This window comes from Asterias rubens, chromosome 20 (genome assembly GCF_902459465.1).
Source record: "Asterias rubens chromosome 20, eAstRub1.3, whole genome shotgun sequence".
In the NCBI taxonomy this organism is placed as follows: Eukaryota; Metazoa; Echinodermata; class Asteroidea; order Forcipulatida; family Asteriidae; genus Asterias; species Asterias rubens.
The window spans coordinates 7,743,020-7,755,966 of NC_047081.1; the positions used below are offsets into that span (position 1 = coordinate 7,743,020).

Here is a 12,947-nt window from a genome sequence, read left to right on the forward strand (position 1 = left end):
TTTGTTCAAGCCAAAAAATAAACACAGCTTAAACTATTGCGGTTATAGCTAACATTTGATTTGGTAAGTTAAAAAAATATCCTTATTTTGTTTTCAAATTATTCAAATTATCTAAGCCTTGCTAAGGAACACTAAGCCAAAAAATAAACGAACTTTTAATGGTAAAGCTCGCTTAGTGATTTTATAAACAAAAGATGACCCGGCCCGTTTAGTTAGTTGATAAAGCAAGGTCTTTAAACGTAACCGCAAAAGCTGTATAGCGCCCCCACTTGACTTCAAAGCTCTAAACAAAGATTGAGGGCGCTGTACAACAAACTTATTAGAACCTTGAGTAAGCAAAACGCACGAATTGCAAGGTTAATTAAACTTCCAGATTAAAAGTCAACTTCTCATATTTATTTGTACATTTTTAATCCTTTATTCACAATGAAAGTCACTGTAACAACCTTGGCCGGCGATGTCTTCACACTGGATGTGAGTCCAGACTTAGAGTTGGTAAATTTCAAGGCTTTGTGTGAGTTCGAGTGTGGCGTTTCGAGTGAACAGTGTTTGGTCCATCATGAAGGACGGTTACTGCAAGATCCACAGAAGACGCTGGGTGGTTTCGGAGTGAAAGACGGCGACATGTTGCTCCTGCAGCAGCGGTCTACTGCTCCTCCGCAAGCACAGCAAGGTTTGATGTTAGAAAATAATTACTTAATTCAGTCATTTTATTATGCCTCCTAATCCAATGAAATGATGTACATTACTTTCACTTTTTCAGACCTAGTTAGTTTTATCATTCATAAAAAAAATAATAATACTATAATACTAATAGGGCCTACACATAACAAACACATGTTTGTTTTTGTTTTCAACAAATGTCAATGTGACGAACATATGACGAGGCTCCCTGAGCAGTGAGTGAGTCACTTGTCAGAGTCACACGTCACACGCTCGGCTGACAGTGACATGGCTGAGGATGATGACTCAGACTGACTTCATCTTCAAAACAAGACACAGACCTTGCCACATTCAAAAGTGTTTACAGTTGTTTAGGAAACGTTTCCGCATGGCGCCACCACTTTTTCATTCGATATGAAATAATATAGTATCTAATTTACCTCATTGATATATCCCTTTTTGTAAAAATGAGTGAAAAAGTGGTGGCGCCATACGGAAAGTTATCCGTTGTTTACCTGGACTGTTAGTGTTACTTTTTTTTAACGTGCTGTTAAGCATTAGGCCCAGGAGACCAACCTATAATTTAAGACGGTAATCCCTCATAGATTCCAAATCCCACCAAATCTTCAAAAGCAATTGCAGTCACAACTGACACTGAAGTTTCAGGAGGATAACTACCAAGTACCAAAGTTCTATTGCTAACTTTCAAGATTTATTTTGATTATCTTTGTAGGAGGAGCTCCAAGTATGCTGAATATGGACTTCAGTCAAATCCAGATACCGGGAGCGGCCGGGCCTTCCGTGGTGTCCCAACGACCGACGGTGCCTTCAAGCGAGCAGCAGCAACGAGTGCCTCCAGTACAGGTCAATGAGAACGATCCAGCTCATCTTAGACAAATGTTCCTTAATGATCCACATCAGCTTTCACTTCTCAAGGAACGCAATCGTCCTCTCGCTGATGCACTCTTAAGCGGGGACCTTGGTAAGAAATCTCGACTGGAAAGTCATTTAAATAATTAATACTGTCTGTGAGTTCAGGGACTCAAAAAGCTCTTTTCAATAAAGGCCGGCCCTTTCACACGTTACCGCTTTCCTACCTTGGCAAGGGGTATACCCCATTGAGTAGCCACGCTTGCTCTGGAGTAGGGTAAGCCGTAAAACCCATGGGGTGTTCTTGAAACGTGCAATCGTGTGAAAGGGACACAGTGTAAAAATTACCTGGGGTAGACGTGGGGTAAAAAAAACCTTGTGTATATGTGTATAAGGGGAGAGCAAAATCATTTAAAACCTTGCAGAGGGCACCACAGCAAAAGCACAGTGCACCAGGCTGTTTGGTTTGGGTGCATTCACACAAATACCAAAACGTTATAGTCAGTGCTGCTTATATTGTTGTTATAGCATTGTTGCTGTGGTGCTGTGGTTCTCTGGTTTGTTTCAAGGCCTGCAAGAGAACTTGTGTAGCGCTTCACACAGCAGTCTCGAAGGGCTTTACACAATTGATGAGTGGCCATAGTGGCCATTAAGCGGTGGCCATTACTTAGTGAGTGATGTATGGGACTAGTCGAGAGGTAGGTAGAGCTGGAACGCATGGTCTGATGTAGTACATATGTATGAAGGAGTTTCTTGAAGATAATGAGGTGCTGATTGGGTGAAAGATTTGTAAGTCAGCAGGAGTAGTTTGAATTCTATTTTTGCCAAAGTGAGATGCAACATTTTCAAACTGTCGTGATGATAAATTCCCCACCTTGACTGAGGTTTTTTTCTTTTCTGTCAGGTAAATTTGCCGAAGTGCTAGATAAACAGAGGAGGGAAAGAGTTGAGAAAGAATTGATGCAGATACGAATGATGAACGCTAATCCATTTGATGCAAGCGCACAACAACAGATAGAAGAGACCATCAGGTAAGAGCCTGGACTTTCTCAACTCTCCGGGGAGTATACAGCCCTGAGCTGCCCTGTGGTGCTAGTGGATTTATCATACACAATATCAACCTCTACCAATGGGTGAAGAGAAGCAATTAAAGTAACGCATCTTGCTCAAGGACACAAGTGCCATGACAGGGATTCGAAACCCACCCTCCAATGACTTAAATAGCCAATAAAGGAGGATCTCAATATTTCAACTATTACCTTTTTTGTGGCCAAATAGACATCGTAGATACCGGTTAATAACCATTTTACTCTCAAAATTTGCATTTAGTAATAAATAACTCGAGTCAAAAATGCACTCGGTCACGCGGCTTTTTCAGCCGAGAGTCAAAAACGGCTTATCTATTATAATAACCCCTTGACGCCAGTGACGATTTCCCCTAATTGGGTTTGAACACAGTTCTCCAGCTTTGGCAAACTGAGGGCGCTATTTTCCACATCAAATAGCCGCCACTGACGTCACGATTCCTTTGTCGCGCGGGTTTTGTTTGACACCGCGTTTTTCAGAAATTTGGCTTGGAGCGTTCTGTAGAAAAACCCATTTTTACCATGTTTTAACGTGAGGTCAGAGACTCGTTATTTTTTTTTTAATGTTTCCTATGGACTGCAGCTGTTAGAAAACCGTAATATTTATATATTTGAGATCATCCTTTATTGGCTGTTTAAACACTTGAATGTTCGCTCTGAACCACTCGGCAGTGACACCCCTATGTCTATGTTGTTTTAACATTTGATCTGATTTCTTGGTAATATTTAGATTGAAGAACGTCGATGCGAACATGGAGACGGCGATGGAGCATTCTCCCGAGAGCTTTGGGCAGGTACTCATGCTGTACATCGACTGTAAAGTTAACTTTCATCCAGTCAAAGCATTCGTTGATTCTGGTGAGTCATTATTTTCCAATCATTGCATCCTCCTCAAAATGTTCGTTTTTCTGTCCGATCTCATCTTCCGTTTAAAAGATCTTAAAAACTATTCCTAGATTTTCAACCATGTTTCACAGAAGTGTCTATTTCATACGCGTAGTCAAAGTTTAGTACGAGATAAAGCTTGTATCAAAATGCCTGCAGTGGCTGAATTATTAATATTAGAATAATAATAAGAATAAACAGTTTTTTATAGAGTGCAGAATTACAGTGAAGTCTCGAGAGCACTTTTGGAAAGTCATGAGTGAAAAACCAAGACTGTTGAATACAAAAATTACGGAAAATTACGGATAGTGAATGAAAAAAACACCCTTCTTGCACAACTTTGTTAGCTTTTAAATGCATAACAACAGGCTTGAGTTGAGTAAGATATTACCTCTTTCTCAAAAACTGTGTTACTTCACTGGGAGCTGTTTCTCACAATGTTTTATACTATCAACAGCTCTCCATTGCTCGTTACTAAGTAAGTTTTTATGCTATAACTACCAATAGTGTCCAGGGGTGGATTTCACAAAGAGTTAGGACTAGTCTTATCTCGAGTTAGGACCAGTTACTCGTCCTAACTTAGGACTATCCATGCAATTTGTATATCTCCTAGGACTAGTCCTAGTTAGGACTAGTCCTAACTCTTTGTGAAATCGACCCCATAGCCTTTAAAGATAGATAGAATGTCCTCTAATATAATTTTTTTTTCCTTTTCCAAACAGGTGCTCAGATGACGATTATGAGCCAGGCATGTGCGGAGCGTTGTAACATTATGCGTCTAGTCGACAAGAGGTGGGCCGGTGTAGCCAAAGGCGTCGGCACACAAAAAATCATAGGCAGAGTTCATTTAGGTAAATCAAAAATTTGTTCTTTTAACTCAAAATTTTCGAAGTAACTCAACATCTAGTAGATGATGGTTTTTAGGTGGTGGTTCGGTGTCTAGAATGACGGCATTTGCTGATGGTGTTGACATTTTCAGCAGTCATTTTTGGGGGTACTAGCTCTTAAATCCTCAATAAGGTTTATCGAGGTTCAGAACCGCAATGCGTTGTGGGTAGGCAGATGGGGCAGTTTGCTATGCGGTGTATGTTGTCATGCACAACTCTTGCACGTATAACCTATATCTTTGTGGGGGTTCAACAGCGCCCTCTCTTGATATTTTGCTATTCGCGATCCTCTACAATCCTCTGCTCTGTAGTACTTTGTACGTGTACTTAATCCCATAACCTTGTTGACTTATTAACGATTGCGCGCCATCCAATGCTGTCCTCCACAAATCTCTGCGAGACACTGAATGTCGGGCTTGTCTCCTCCTGTATGTTGACTTTCTTTCAAGCATTTCCTTTGTCTTCCTTGTTTCTTTTTCCCAGGGACTGTGCCTTGTAGTTATGGTCTTTTAAGGGTCCTGTTGATGGTATGATGTGATCATACCACCTCAAGTTAAAAACAAAATTTGATTGATTTATTAGGTCAAATCCAGATTGGGCCGGTGTGGCGGTTTCAGTCTTCCGCCGTGTTCAGTTTTCCGGGTGACGTAGTCGGACATATCAAAACGCCGTTCGAACGGTTTTAGCTTTCCGGCGTGTTCAGTTTTCCGGGTGACCTGTCAGATACCGCCGCGAGTACCCTGGCGAGTACTGTAGTTCTCTCAGCAGTGACCCCCAAATTTTTTATATTACGATTCTTTTCTGTGTAGTCACATAATCTCTTGCCCCATCTTTACATGTATTCATGGGTACAACTTTAGGCAGGTCACACTCTGCTTGCATAAAAAACAACTCATACGATCCACGCGTTTGCCGCTAGTTGTACTCGACTCGTGGACGCCGCCATGACAGCTACCGGAGGGTAATGGATAACTCAATACGGCACTAAAAATGGACTACTTTCGCTTGCTGTGCGCAGGCATCGCATGACACCGTATTTGGTCATTCGGAAAACTGAACACAGCGGAAAGTTGAAACCGCCACACCGGTTCTCTTGCAGTCGTCGTTTGCAATCTTGGAAGATGACTTTCCATCATTTCCTTTGTCTTCCTTTGTCTTCCTTAATTCTTTGTCCCAGGGACTGTGCCTTGTAACTATGGTCTTTTAAGGGTCCTGTTGATCGTGTGATGTGATCATACCACCTCAAGTTAAAAACATAATTTGATTGATTTATTAGGTCAAATCCAGATTGGGCCAGCTTTCTTGCAGTCGTCGTTTGCAATCTTGGAAGATCAACCGATGGATATGCTTCTTGGGCTGGACATGCTCAAACGTCATCAGGTAAAACAATTTTTGGTGTAGTGAGAGTTTTGCGCAACAAGACTGGGGCTAAATATTACAAAGCACTCAAAGATATTATACAAGACTCATCCTAAAGAGACGGTATACGTTTGGTAATCACTCTTAAATTTATTGTAATAAATTCTTACTTGGTAGTAAGTGCAGCAGCTTTCGATAAATAAAGCTACATGAGAACCATCTTAATTTGGAGTCATGTGGTTATGGACAAATATGTATAAGTTTGTTATCCAAAGAAATTTTAAATTGGGAAGCATTTCCGTCAGAATTTTTTTCTTCAGATTTTGTATTCCAATTGCGGATTATTCTTCCTAGGTTGACATAACTGCCCCGGATTTACAGCAATATCTTAAAAACATGTCTACATTTGTATAGGATTAAAACAATTGAACGATTCAAAAAACCAAAGGTATATTCCATTTAAGGGAAGCCATGTTTTGTTTTTTTAGCAATTTTTTTTTATCTCAATGTCTCTGTCCTCGTTTCAGTGTTGCATAGACCTCAAGAATAATTTATTACGAATCGGGACCACGGGTACCGAGACAGCTTTTCTAGGGGAGGCCGATGTGCCGATATGCGCTCGATTGAATCGAACTGAGTCAATGGAACATACAGCGTTGGAATCAGAGGATAAACAGCTAGCTGAAGCATTACAACGATCCGCACAAGATACTGCAGGTTGGTACCCTCATGGACAAGTGCATTTTAGAATGGGACGGGGGATAGGGATCCATACCTACTTCATATTGAGAAATATGGAATTAACAACAGGGCTCATTTTTTTTTAAGCTGCTTAAAGGCACTGGACACTATTGGTAAATGTCAAAGACCAGTCTTCTCACTTGGTGCATCCCAACATATGCGAAACCTGTGAAATTTTTTAGCTCAATTGGTCGTCGAAGTTGCGGGATAATAATGAAAGAAAAAGCACCCTTGTCACCCGAAGTTGTGTGCATTCAGATGCTTGATTTAGGGACCTCAAAATGTAACTCTGAGGTCACAAAATCAAATTCGTGGAAATTTACTTCTTTCTCAAAAACTGCATTTCTTCAGAGGGAGCTGTTTCTCACAATGTTTTATACTATCAACAGCTCTCCATTGCTCGTTACATTATTTTGAGTAATAACCAATAGTGTCCACTGCCTAGGCTTTAAGCTGTTTAGCTGAAAAATGTTGCTTAAAAAGTTTCTGCTGAGCAAAAAAAAAGGAGGGTAAAAGTCACTTACTGTACATTTGAGATAGCATTTGGCTGGTAGTCTTATTCTGGTAAGTATATATTTTGTTGTGCGTAGCTGCTTTTGGTGCTTCAGCAGCTCTAAGAAAATTGGGCCGAGAAGAGCAAGGAAGATACTCCACACTTCTCTCTTCTGGAAGGCTTCTCCCACCAAGATTTTAAAAAAGCTGAATGTCCGTTTGTTTTTTTTTTTTAAGATGATTTTCCTGTCAAGGGAACTTCGACAAACTCACACAAGGGGATATAAAAGCCAAGTTGGCTACGACCAAACTCTCTCATACAAACATTAACTTAACGTCTATATGATTATGAATTACACAAAACAATACATTTTTACTAGTCAACAAACAGTACTTATTCTAGTCATTGTGAAATCAGCAGTTAACTTGGGGGATTCGAACCCACAACATTGTAATTGCAAGTCCTGCAGTCCAACTGCTGGACCACAATGAAATGATGTTGCTTACATTTGACAGTAGAAATTCTTTTGATTCGAACTGTCTCTAGCTACCGTGCACTCTCGGTGTTCTAGTTGGTATGACACTGCTCTAGAATTGCCAAGGTTGTAGGTTCGAATCCCACCCAAGTAATATGCCTGTGATTTTTGTTTCCACTCAACTCAGGTAAGTACTGAGTATACAGTGATGACACAACCGACGTCGTCAGTGTATATGGGTTAAAAACAAATTGAACATTCGCAGAGATTCTTACTAATGTTGTTATTTTTATTTTTTTAACAGGGCCAAGCGGTTCAACAGTGGGTTCTAACCCATCACAACAATCTAGTTTTCCAGAGGCAACGGTAAGCGAGCTTGTAGCAATGGGATTCCAACGTGATGATGTCATAACTGAGCTTCAACGACACAACGGGGACAAGCAAACGGCGGTAGCGTCTCTCTTTGCAAAGAACTTCAAAATTCCTGGACAGAAATAACGGCGATTGAAACAAGGAAGCTTCTCAGGATGTTGTAGTGGCGCATTAAGGGACCTTGTCAAAATTAGTCTAGGACAACCAGCGGATATGTATTGTCCAGGACAAGGTTTTTACTTGCCGTAAAGTCACCTTGTTTGAAATTGGGTGTCAGGAGAAGTTCACAGTGCCTGGGTTTGCATTTGTTTTCAAACGGCAGACTTGGATTGCTATCTACTGGAAAACAAGTCTCTACATCATAAACAAAGATAATAATAACCAACTTTTATATATAGCGCTTTTCACACCTGAAAGGGCCTCTCAAAGCACTTCCAGCATTTCACTGGGCCTTAAATCATTCTTAAAATCATCTCAGGTCCCTGGGGAGTAAACAACCTGTGCAACAAATATGCGCTACTCGGCTAAATCAATCACAAGAACCATCTCTGCCCTCACAGGTACCCATTTACCTCTAGGAACCCTGAGTGAAGAGAAGCATGTAGTTAAAGGCAGTGGACACTATTGGTAATTGTCAAAGACTAGCCTTCACAGTTGGTGTATCTCAACATATGCATAAAATAACTAACCTATGAAAATTTGAGCTCAATCGGTCATCGAAGTTGAGACATAATAATGAATAAAAAATCACACTTGTCACATGAAGTTGTGTGCGTTTAGATGGTTGATTTTGAGACCTCAAGTTCTAAACTTGAGGTCTCGAAATCAAATTCGTGGAAAATTGCTTCTTTCTCAAAAACTATGGCACTTCAGAGGGAGCCGTTTCTCACGTTGTTTTATACCATCAACGTCTCCCCATTACTCATCACCAAGATAGGTTTTATGCTAATAATTATTTTGAGTAATTACCAATAGTGTCCACTGGCTTTAAGTGTCTTGCTCAGGGACACAAGTGTCACGACTCCCGAACCCACACTCTTCTGAACAGAATCACAAGAGCTCGAGTTCGGTGCTCTTATCCGCTAGCCTACGACACCCTACATGGCTCGGTATAATCAACTCCTCTACACTTCACATCTTAGTTAAATAGAATGACCTCCTAAACTTTCCAGATCACTGCAAGTTTGTTGGTACTACATTTCATCAGCCAGTCAAACGGCAGAGTGCTCAATGGGTTACATTAGCATGGGGCTTGTCTTTGAGAACTGTGTGCCTTTCAGCGAGTAAAACCATAGAAGAACAGTCTGACGAAAATCCAAACGAATTAATCGACTACCTGTCCTGGATTGATTTTGGCAAGACCCCCTAAGCTTTGGCATGTTTGTGTTCAGAGTCTTCGTACTGTGAATCATGCTTAGAAAACTTCGTGATTTGTCCTACTACAGTCCGAGCCGTTTGTTTATATTAGAACAAAAAAGATTTTATGGACCAATTTATGCCCACCTTATTTGCAGAATGTTTATCAAACAAAAGTGATGTCGTGCTTGTCCTCATAATGAACAAGTGTTTTGTTCCGTTTGTGGAATTGTTCAACTTTTTAAACTAAAAAACATGTGCATGTGTACAGTGCATGTAGAACAGGCATACATGTACATGTTTTAGACTTTGACCTCATTTGATAACATTGACTCACCTACTGTACTGTCTGACCAATTAATGTTTAATATTGTCCCAAGTGGTTTTGAATTCAAGGTAAACTTCGGCATCAAGGCCCAACTTCATAAAGCTGTGTTGCAGAAAATGCTGCTCAACAAATTTCTTTGCTGATGTAAGAAATGAGTGGCAACTTAATAAACTTATGGAATGTTGGCTGGTTATCTGTTTCTGAAAGCAGAATTTTTCCGTGTTAAGCAAGATTTTGTGCCTTACAGGCTTTATGATATTGGCAATTGGGCCCAGATTGGCTCAGTGGTTTCTTTCCCTGCCTTTCCCCTCTGTGGTCCCTGGTTTGCATCCCATCTCAGACCGGAGCAAGCTTACCGTACATCTAAGATGCGTGTAGGGTTTTATCGGCGAGTAGGAGTGTGTGTAGGGTTTCTTTAACACTGTGTCTTATGGAGTAGGGTTGTAGGGTCTACAAAACGACAGGGGAATGAAAAAGCCTTTTTTTTTTCATTCACGTGGCACATAAGATGCGTGTTGGGTTATCAGTTCCAGCCTACATGTGGTTCAGACTGATGGATACAAATTGCCAGCCTATAGTTTTCATGTCACATTTGTTGCTTTTGCATCTGTACAATACAGGGTGCGTTCGTTTAGCTTCCCTGGGTCGACCCCGGTGTGTGGCGGGTTTTTTCCCCAGGACAAGTGTGTGCAGATAATTGCCCACGTTCGTCCTGGTAAAAAAAAAAAAACGCCACGCACCGGGGTCGACCCAGGGGAGCTAAACGAACGCACCCATAGTGTAGTTTCTTCTGTGTATAAATAGTTGTGGTGCCATACACAACCTACACAGTTGAAGTTTTCAATTGGTGCTCAATTTGCTGGAAAATGGCACCAAGAGTAGGAGGGTTACACTAAACCGGTTAATTTTAAGAAAAGGGAATGTGGGAAGTGGTTGTCTAGTTATTAGAAACATTTATGTGTTGCTGCATGTTGTGTACTCTCAATTTTGTGTGCCTTAATATTTGTTTATAAATCTTAATTAGGCATTAATTAAAACAAACTCATTAAAACATTCCTGATTACATGTATCTAAAGTTGTTTATAAAATGGGTATTATGGGAGTGAAGATATTGCTTGATGAAAAAAAGACTCAATATGACTGATGAACCTTTTCAGAAAACTTGATTTTTTATTTTATTTACAAGAATAAACTTCTTGGAAGACGGTGGTACATTAGTAAAAGCATATAAGTGTAAATAAAGTTACTGATCAATTTTAATAAGGACCTGTTAAGGCTCAGTTATTTTGCCTCAGTTTATTAACACAAGGCAGCGAGTGCTTAAACTTTTGACAAGAAGTAAAAACAAATGAACTTTTACTTAAAAGCAAAGTTTACATTTGGTTTTTGGTAACATACAATGGGTTAATCCTTTGTACTTTTAAGTAAAAAAAGTTTTGTAAAAAGTAAAAAAAAAAAAAAAAAAAAAAATAACTGTAAAAAGTTGTGACAACATACAGAAATCTTTCTGAACTTTTCAGGGGAGCAATAAGGCTATACAATGTCATGAAGGCATGCTGCCTGTGTAAAGAATCAGGCCTCGACCTAGAAAGGCACATTTGTTTATGGTTTCTGATCGCTTTTGAAAGATTTCTGTATCTTGCCACCACTTTTCACTCATTTTTAACCAAAAGGAATATATAATTTTTAAGTAAATTAGATACTAATTATTTATTTCATAATGAATGAATTTGTGGTGGCAGGATATGGACATTTCCATCAACCAAAGTTTACATCAACTACTTTCCGTTTTGATATTCGTCTTTTCCAAAGTTTCTTGAGGTTTCAAACTCAAAGGCAACGCAGGTACAAAGGCATCGTGTAAAAAAAAGTCACATTAAACTATTGCCATTCGTTGAGAATACAATAAAGAAAAAGACACTCTGGTACAAAATTTGACATAACCAAAACTTGTTCACAGGGTTTTCACTTTGCCCACCTTGTTTGGCTGTCGTGGCTCTCTTAAGTTTTAACATCAGTGGTACTATTTTTATAGTTGCCATTGCAGACTATATAACAGCTGTCGATTTCACAAAGAGTTAGGACTCGTCCTAACTTATGATTAATTTTAAGGTCTGCATGCTACAGTGCATGCCAGGGTTGGGACTCGTCCCAAGTCATTAGATTAATCCTAAGTTAGGAAGAGTTTTGTGAAATCAACGGCAGGTCTGATGTTAAAAGAGAGTCAAGGTTTATTAAACGACTGGCCAGTGTCTTCAATTGTTTCACTAGTCATTATTTCAAATGAAATAGGAAGCTTTTTTGTTAACACTGAACTAGCCAGCCGGACCACTTGGGAGTAAAAAATGTTGACTGATGGTCCTCCAGTGTTTTAACAAGCATTTGGCCAGCGGACCACAGGTTACGGCAGAATGCTGCTTAAAGAACTTCGCATTCAGTCTTGGCAGAACAGGGAAATGAAATTCTAGCTTTGTAAGACGCCTTTAGATATTCAAGTGGTCTACAGTATGAATGCTCTCTGAGAGGAACAGTATAATTCAGGCAGTACGAATGATCTTCAGTTGTTTGCAACCATTTATGGGGCTCGTCTCTCTGCATGCTTGCTTCCACTGTGCTTTTCCTCAACGGAGCTTCAAGTTCAAGTTCTTGTATTTTACGACAACAGTAAGAATGTTCTTCAAATGGAAAGGGATCAACATTCTGCTGTCTGATATAAATCACTGGACCCTGCGACCCAACGCTGCTGGTTGAAGCTTCTACTTGTACCGGTTTCCGTAGTTTACAGTACAAATGCTCCAAGTATAACGGAGGTGGTGGTATTGATGGTGCAGAATTCTTAATGTTTTGCATTCTACTGTAAGAATGATCATGTTGATGGACAAACTCAAGAGGTTGTGAATCCATCAGGCTCGTTCCCACCAGTCGTGGCATGAAAGGCAGAAGTCTCCGTGGTTGCTTGGTGGAGACATTGGTGGTGGTGGTGGTAGGAATGGAGGTGGTAGGCATGACGGTAGGCAAATTGAACATGCTGTATTACACGAGTCTTACTTACAGCCAACAGTCAGCACTGTGTAACCATTGAGGTAGATAGGCCACAACTTTTAGCTACGAAGTTTGGTCCGTCTCTATCTAGTCATGATCTAGTGCTCCTCTGCTTGGCTTGTGGGTTGTGTGTTGTGTGTGGTGGTGATGACACGGGTATTCGATGACACTGCAAAAGCCAAAAAGAATCGTCACTCCTTCTGAAATTCCTTCTTTTGCCGTGTAAGTAAGTCTTTTGCTTCAGCCCCAGTAGATTTTGCTGCAACACAATGATGCTAGACACAGAGTTATATTTGTCTGCCAGAAGTCCCCGAACAGCAACACTTTATCGACGATATTGGAACGCATGCGACGGCGAATGAAGAAATAAATAAAGATCGGGAAATAGAAT

The 12,947-nt window shown here is 40.2% G+C and overlaps 1 protein-coding gene across 1 annotated transcript; it reads left to right on the forward strand.

Moving 5' to 3' along the window:
• The first annotated feature begins 331 nt into the window (after positions 1–331).
• LOC117303612 (protein DDI1 homolog 2-like) lies at positions 332–8,271 on the forward strand. The gene is made up of 8 exons (XM_033787827.1): positions 332–673; positions 1,397–1,645; positions 2,438–2,564; positions 3,349–3,476; positions 4,226–4,354; positions 5,667–5,770; positions 6,277–6,466; positions 7,763–8,271. The coding sequence occupies exons 1-8, from the start codon at positions 427–429 to the stop codon at positions 7,954–7,956; spliced, it is 1,368 nt and encodes a 455-aa protein (XP_033643718.1). The 5' UTR covers positions 332–426; the 3' UTR covers positions 7,957–8,271.
• The last annotated feature ends 4,676 nt before the right edge of the window (positions 8,272–12,947 follow it).

Excerpts from the sequence above, each read along its gene's own strand:
- LOC117303612 (XM_033787827.1), top strand. The coding sequence starts at position 427 with ATGAAAGTCACTGTAACAACCTTGGCCGGCGATGTCTTCACACTGGAT. Across the intron at positions 1,646-2,437 it reads ACTCTTAAGCGGGGACCTTG|GTAAATTTGCCGAAGTGCTA; the intron begins GTAAGAAATCTC and ends CTTTTCTGTCAG. Across the intron at positions 5,771-6,276 it reads ACATGCTCAAACGTCATCAG|TGTTGCATAGACCTCAAGAA; the intron begins GTAAAACAATTT and ends TCCTCGTTTCAG.